The 6,543-nt window shown below is 43.4% G+C and overlaps 1 protein-coding gene across 2 annotated transcripts in view; it reads right to left on the bottom strand.

The window, feature by feature from the left end:
* Positions 1-494: 494 nt before the first annotated feature.
* The window catches only part of arhgap36 (Rho GTPase activating protein 36), a 109,125-nt gene continuing 103,076 nt past the window's right edge, over positions 495-6,543 (bottom strand). For both annotated transcript variants that reach the window (XM_083639672.1, XM_083639673.1), the window contains exons 9-12: positions 6,270-6,443; positions 4,806-4,894; positions 2,110-2,357; positions 495-1,252 (exon numbers count right to left, since the gene is read on the bottom strand). In XM_083639672.1, coding sequence (XP_083495798.1) covers positions 972-1,252; positions 2,110-2,357; positions 4,806-4,894; positions 6,270-6,443 — 792 coding nt within the window. In that variant the 3' untranslated portion in view covers positions 495-971. The remainder of the gene's footprint in view (positions 1,253-2,109; positions 2,358-4,805; positions 4,895-6,269; positions 6,444-6,543) is intronic.

Here is a 6,543-nt window from a genome sequence, read left to right on the forward strand (position 1 = left end):
TTGTACAAAAGATGTACAAAATGTACAAAAGAAACAGGAAGTTACAGCTATTTACACTGTATCCTGTCAGTGATAGTTCTCATTGGCATGATCCCTCGATCCAGCTGGTGAACATCTGTCTGTGTGTGTGTGTGTGTGTGTGTGTGTGTGTGTGTGTGTGTGTGTGTGTGTGTGTGTGTGTGTGTCCAGCTTATATCTTGATTGATTGGTGAACGTGAATGAAAACACATCCCGGGAGACGGATTCAAGCGATACCACTTGTTTCCAACATATTGCTGCAATTGAAGCACCGAAAACGACAAGCAAACAAACGCACGTCAGAAAGCGATCAAAGCATTTGAAGCCGTCTATGGTGTTTCCATTGATGGATGCAGGTGTTGCAGTGTCAGATGTGTGCATCTAAAATCAATAGGGTCAAGATTTCATTTACAGTAAATGCAGCTTAGTAGAAGTGAAAGCAAAAAAAAAAAAAAAAATTAGTCTACGGCCCATGCAGCTACAGCTAGTTATGCAGTTCTAGGCAGAGACAAGGTGTGTGTATATATCTGTGTGTAACATTATGAGTAAAGTTTGTATAAAATATGTACATCGCAAATTCCTGCATGTTCTTTAATCTAAAATCCATGTCATCTCCATGGGAGCTTTATAGTCTCTTTTCTAAAGTCCACACCTCTGTCCAAGCAGTTGTACTGAAGTCCGTCATCTTCTTTCCAACAACTTGTTGATGTAGTTTTTTTTTTTACTTCATTCCATCTTTAACATTTTCCAACATGAATTCTTGCTGTCATTTGAAGAAAAGAAAAAAAAGTTATTTGGATATGTATCAAGCTTTGCCTCCTCCATCATCTCTTCATGCTCTTCAGGCTTCTCTGTCCCAACAACACACAGACACACACACGCACACACACACACACACACTTCCCCCTCATCCTCTTCCTTCCTCGCCCTCCTCCTGGCGCTCTTCTCCGTCATCATACCATGGTCTCTGACCCTGAGCCTTTCCCCGTGAAGAAGTCCCAGAAGTTGGCGACAGCGGGCGACGGCTTGCTCTCCTCCGGCGGGCCCTGCCTCACCCAGACGCTCCCGCCGTCTCCCGCCGCGCCCGAGCAGCTCCCGCCCCCCAGGGAGAAGCCCAGGGCTGCCTGCTCGCCCGGGGAGGAGAGGGGGGGCTGGGCCAGGCTGAGCAGGTTGTGGTGGGAGTGGAACTGACGCATGTGGTGGATGGATTTACCTGGAGGAACCTCAGAGCCACCTGAAGAGAGGAGAGGAGAGGAGACACACCCACATAATTAAGACTTCAATCACTACAATCTCTAAAAAAAATGGGCTATAAATGGGCAGCAAGGAAACCAAATCCTTTGATTTCATCCCCTTATATAACCTCATAACTGTCGTTTGACGGAAACATTTTCTGTTTTTATTTATTTTTTCATCCTTGTGACCATGTAAATAATGATTGTGCTCAATAGTATTACTCAATGATTTCTACTCTACTACTAGACTTACTTTTTCCCTCTTCTATCTTCCACAGCTAGGTGGAGCCGTTTCCTCATCTATCATCCCAGCACATCTCTCACCTTAAAAAACATGCTGTTCATCTGAAAGCTCATGAAGTCTCCTAAATAGGATCTCTGGGTCACAAAGGAGCCTACTTGCCAAAAAATTGCTTTGTAGATGTGCCAAGATGTATTTTTAAAGCTATACTATGCAACTTTTTTGAATGTAAACATTTTTGTTTTTTACATTTTAAAGTATGTTTTAGCTCTGACGGAGCTTTTGATACAAGGAATATCAGTTTGTAAGAGCTAAAAAATTAATGGTTTGTTTACATTTGTGCTGTTTGTAAACTGGGTTGTGTTTTGAGTTATGGTGCAATAATAACAATTAAAACTCTTCGTACTCTTCAAGAATATGACTTTAAGATGTAGAAAAGAAAAAAAGTTTGTTTACGAAGGGCCCTAAAAAAGTTGCATAGTATAGGAGGAATCAGCGTGACATCAGCCCAGCCGGCTGGCAGCAGGGAGGCCTTCGTCTGGGAGCCCCAACTGAAGATTGTTGTTGCCACTGTATAGCCCAACAATAGAGGAGGTAATGCGATCCTGTGCTTACCGTATCTGTTCTCCTGCATCTTCCTGTTGTGGTTGAGCTTGAGAACGTTGAGGAAGACCTCGCTGGTCAGGCTGCCCTCGCCGCCGTTCTCGTCGGGGGGGAAGAGGGGCGAGGGGGGCTCCAGAGGGGACAGGCTGCCGCTGGACGCCCCCGCGGAGTCCAGAGACACCCCTGTGTCCCGACGCCCACCCCCCGCCTCCGCACTGCTGCTGCTGCTGCTGCTGCTGTCCACCGTCAGGTGACTGCCACTGGGGGAGAGCAGGGAGACATTATGTGGTGAAATGAATCCTCCTAGGCAGAGGAGGCGCTGTGGCTGCAGTAGCAGTGCCTATGACATCACTTCCTGTCTTCAGCTATTGATATAGCGATACTATGCGCTATCGCAGGGTTGTTGTTCTGGAGCTTAGGGAGGAGAGTAGCCAAGGACGTGATTACGCGTTAGAGCTGGGCAATATATCGATATGATATCGATATTGTGATATGAGACTACCGTAGATATCATCTAAGATTTTGGCATAGGTGTTGTCTGTTTCACTGCATTACAGCCAAATTATGTCATTTTCTGAACTTACCAGACTGTTCTAGCTGCTCTATTAATTGGCCTGTACCCACTTGGTCATTATATCCACATTACTGATGATTATTGATCACAAATATGTGTAAATATTATGTGAAAGCAGCAATAGTCACCGCTACAATACAGTCTCAGTATTGATAAGAGGGTCAAAAATATTGTGACAACTGATTTTGTCCAGATCACCCAGTCCTGTTTGAATACAAGTGCTTGTGACATCTTACATGTGGCTTTGACTTAGAACTGATCATTCTGCCCACTTTCAATACAAAAGGAGTCTCTTGCGCGTCAGCCCCTCCACAAAAGGAGGTCGGTGCTCTCAGGACAGGACAGTATCACGACAAAAGTTCAATGGACAAACCAAAGAGGATCCTGGAGCACACGATTCACTGGAAAATTGCTTTATTCAAGGTGCAGTGACTAACGTTTCGACGCCTGCTGCGTCTTCATCAGAGTCAAACAGGGTGACAAGCGAAACAACTTGTTTTAAAAAGCCTCCCCAGTACACATCGCAGTCCGTCATTGGCTGCTAGGGATGGGAGGTGCCCAAACCCAGTGAGCCAATAGCACTCAAACAGCACAGTGAAGTAGGCTATAATGGCCAGCCAACATTTATAAATAGCAATATAAATTCTGCCCACTTTGTAGATATATATTGTGTATTCAGCCCAAGAATACAGAGAGATTTCTGGTCCATATCGCTCAGCCCCACGACTCGTGACTGTTTGTGTGAAAGTTAGTTAGTGTTTTGTTCGTGTGGTTTACTGCCTGTCTGCCATTGGATGGAGGGGGAAACATCCTGGACAATAAAACATGACGGACTGACTGACAATGGCTGAAGAGGGAAACGGCCTGGGTGGTAAAAAGTGACTGACTGACTGTCTGTCTGTCTGACTCACTGTCAGTGAATGGAAATGGAAACACAAACTGACTAACAAACCATTTACATCTGGTTTTTAAATGCAATCTTTATCCAGATAACTTATCTGGATACAGGTCGCATTTAAAAACCAGGTGTAAATGGGGTGTAAGTGATTGTCTAGTGCAGTTTTCATACAATGACCCCAAATTTAGTGCACATTAGAATCACAGAACCCCATCTCATGAGATTTTCTCTCAGATTCAAATCTGAGAATTTTTTTATTGTTAAGATCTGATTTGGTCAGATACCTTGACTGTCTGTATTGCAGGTGGAGAGTAAACAGGGAAACTATGATCAGAACAGTCTTTCTTCTACATGCTCATTTACAAGAAGTTAAGCGAGTTAGAGTCTAACTCACTTAAAGGCCGGGTTTACCGTGGGGAACATGAATATATATTAATTCTTAAAAAATCTTAAATTTCGAATCCGTTGAAATTTTTGAAATTGCTTGTTCACAGCCAGAGAAAAAAAAAATGAAAAAAAAAAAAAAAAAAAAAAAAAAAATTGGGCCAGGTGACGCGTTTCGCGTCGAAACGCGTCACCTGGCCCATTTTTTTTTTTTTTTTTTTTCATTTTTTTTTTCTCTGGCTGTGAACAAGCAATTTCAAAAATTTCAACGGATTCGAAATTTAAGATTTTTTAAGAATTAATATATATTCATGTTCCCCACGGTAAACCCGCCTTTAACTTCTTGCAAATGAAATACAGTAATGGTCAAGTTGAACACGTTGTCAGTTTGGCGGGGACCCCCTGGAACGCCCTCAAGGACTCCTGGTGGTCCCCGAACCCCACTTTGAGCACCACTGGTCTAGTGGAGTGAGTGAATATAATGTCAGTACTTTATTTGAGCAAGAGTAAGTCAGTAAAGTTTTAGCAGTTTTCGGACACAAAAGTGTCAGAAAGTGTTTCATATGATGAAAACAAACAATATAAATAAAACAAATAAAAGAGAAGACAGAATTCAGGTGCTTCAAAGCAGCTTTAGAGTCAGTAAGCACAACAAATCCACAGATAAAAGCAGTGATCAAATCTAAGGAGGCAGAAAATTACAGAATACAAATGGAAAGTACGGTGATAAAAAAAAATAGGACGAGCTGTTCATTAAAACGGTAAAATAGTGCAAGCAAGCATTTACATGCTAAAAATAAATAAATAAATGTACATGCATTGATTGATTGACAGACAGCCTGTTCTTGGTACCTGAGCTTCCTGCGGAGGAGGTAGTCGATGATGTCAGGGTCGGTCTGGATCAGACTCATCAGCACCTCCTGCTGGAGCTCCGCCGATACCTAGAGGATACCGCGTGCATGCACACACACACACACACACACACACACACACACACACACACACACACACACACACACACAAATCCTCAGGATAGGTACTCACACCTCACCCACACTGTAACAGTGTGTGTAGCAAGTCTTTTAATTTTTGTATTTGTAAACTTTATTGTCAGTGTGGGGAAATGTATCCTCTGCATTTGATCCATCCTCTAATACGGGCCGGTGGTCTTCAACCGGGGCTCGGTGACCCCTAGGGGGTCCGCAAATCTTTGTAAAAGTAGTTAAATTTGTATTTTAGACAAAAAATTATATAATTAATAATATTGATTAAATTCCAAGCATTAATAGCCTATGCCATAATAAGCTGCTTTTGACAAATAGATATTTACAAAGTGAATCTGATGACGCGAAATGCATTGTTCGCTCCATTCTTGCTTTTTTAATGTAATCTGTTAATAAAAAGAAGTGTCAACATGATATGCTGGTGTGCACTGGATTATAAATGTTATTATAGGCCACGCTTAAAATGCAAAACTTGTTTTTATCATAGGAGGTCCCTGATCTGTTTCTCTATCAACCAAGGTTCTTGGGCTGAAAAATGTTGAAGACCCCTGCTCTACTAGGAACCTTCCTAGAACTAGGAGCAGTGGGCAGCTGCTGGGCAGCTGCAGTGCAGCGCCCGCGGACCAACTCCAGTTCTTTTGCCAGTGCCTTGCTCAGGGGCACTGACAGTAGTATTAACCCTTACATACATGTCTACATACATGTCTCGTCGAATCTAGTATTAAAGGAGAATTTCGGTATTTTTCAACCTGGACATTCATACAGTATCTGGGATGGAGATGACATGCGGCAAGAAAACAGGGGTCGGATTCGAACCTGGGTCGGCCGCGCAAAGGACAAAGCCTTACAGGCAATGGACACCAGATGCGTTATGGCTGTGTTGCGGATCTGGTAAAACTGCCAGATCGACTCTTGTCCATGTTAATAGATGGGCGAGACATGCGGTACAGAGAAATTACGCACCTGTTCTATTTTTGTTGGCCCCGCATACGTCTGTGTGTCTGTTCACAGCCGTGCCGCATCGGTTGCAGAGCTGGTGGACAATTAGCCCTTAGTGGTACGCGCTCTACCAGGTGAGCCACCTGGACACCCCACAATGTTGTGATTTTGTCTTTTAGATATTTTCTTTTATCTCTGAATATTGATATGACCGCTACGCTGCATAATTACACTAAGACAAATTACTTGTATGTATGTAATGTTGCATATTGTGGCAATAGAAGTGAGTCTGATATGTGTCTACAACAGATAGACTGTATATTATTGTCAGTGCATACAGTGAACAGATATAGTGTATCTTGTGAGTGCGTACAGTGAAGAGTCTCCTGTAGTTCTGGATGAGCACCAGCGTGACGTTGATGATGGCGGTGCTGTCCTCGATGCCCGTGCAGTGCAGACTCAGGTCCCCGCCCCCTCGCTCGCCCTGCAGCAGGTTGGGACTGAAGATCACCGCCAAGTTCGCCGCTGTCATCTTGTTACCTGGAATCTGGAGGGAGAGAGAGAGAGAGAAGAGGAGAGAAGGTGAGCGATACAGCAAGAAAGAAAATATAAGAATCAATGTTTCAACTGTATGTTAGACGGGTAAT

This window comes from Poromitra crassiceps (assembly GCF_964638095.1).
Source record: "Poromitra crassiceps genome assembly, chromosome: 7".
In the NCBI taxonomy this organism is placed as follows: Eukaryota; Metazoa; Chordata; class Actinopteri; order Beryciformes; family Melamphaidae; genus Poromitra; species Poromitra crassiceps.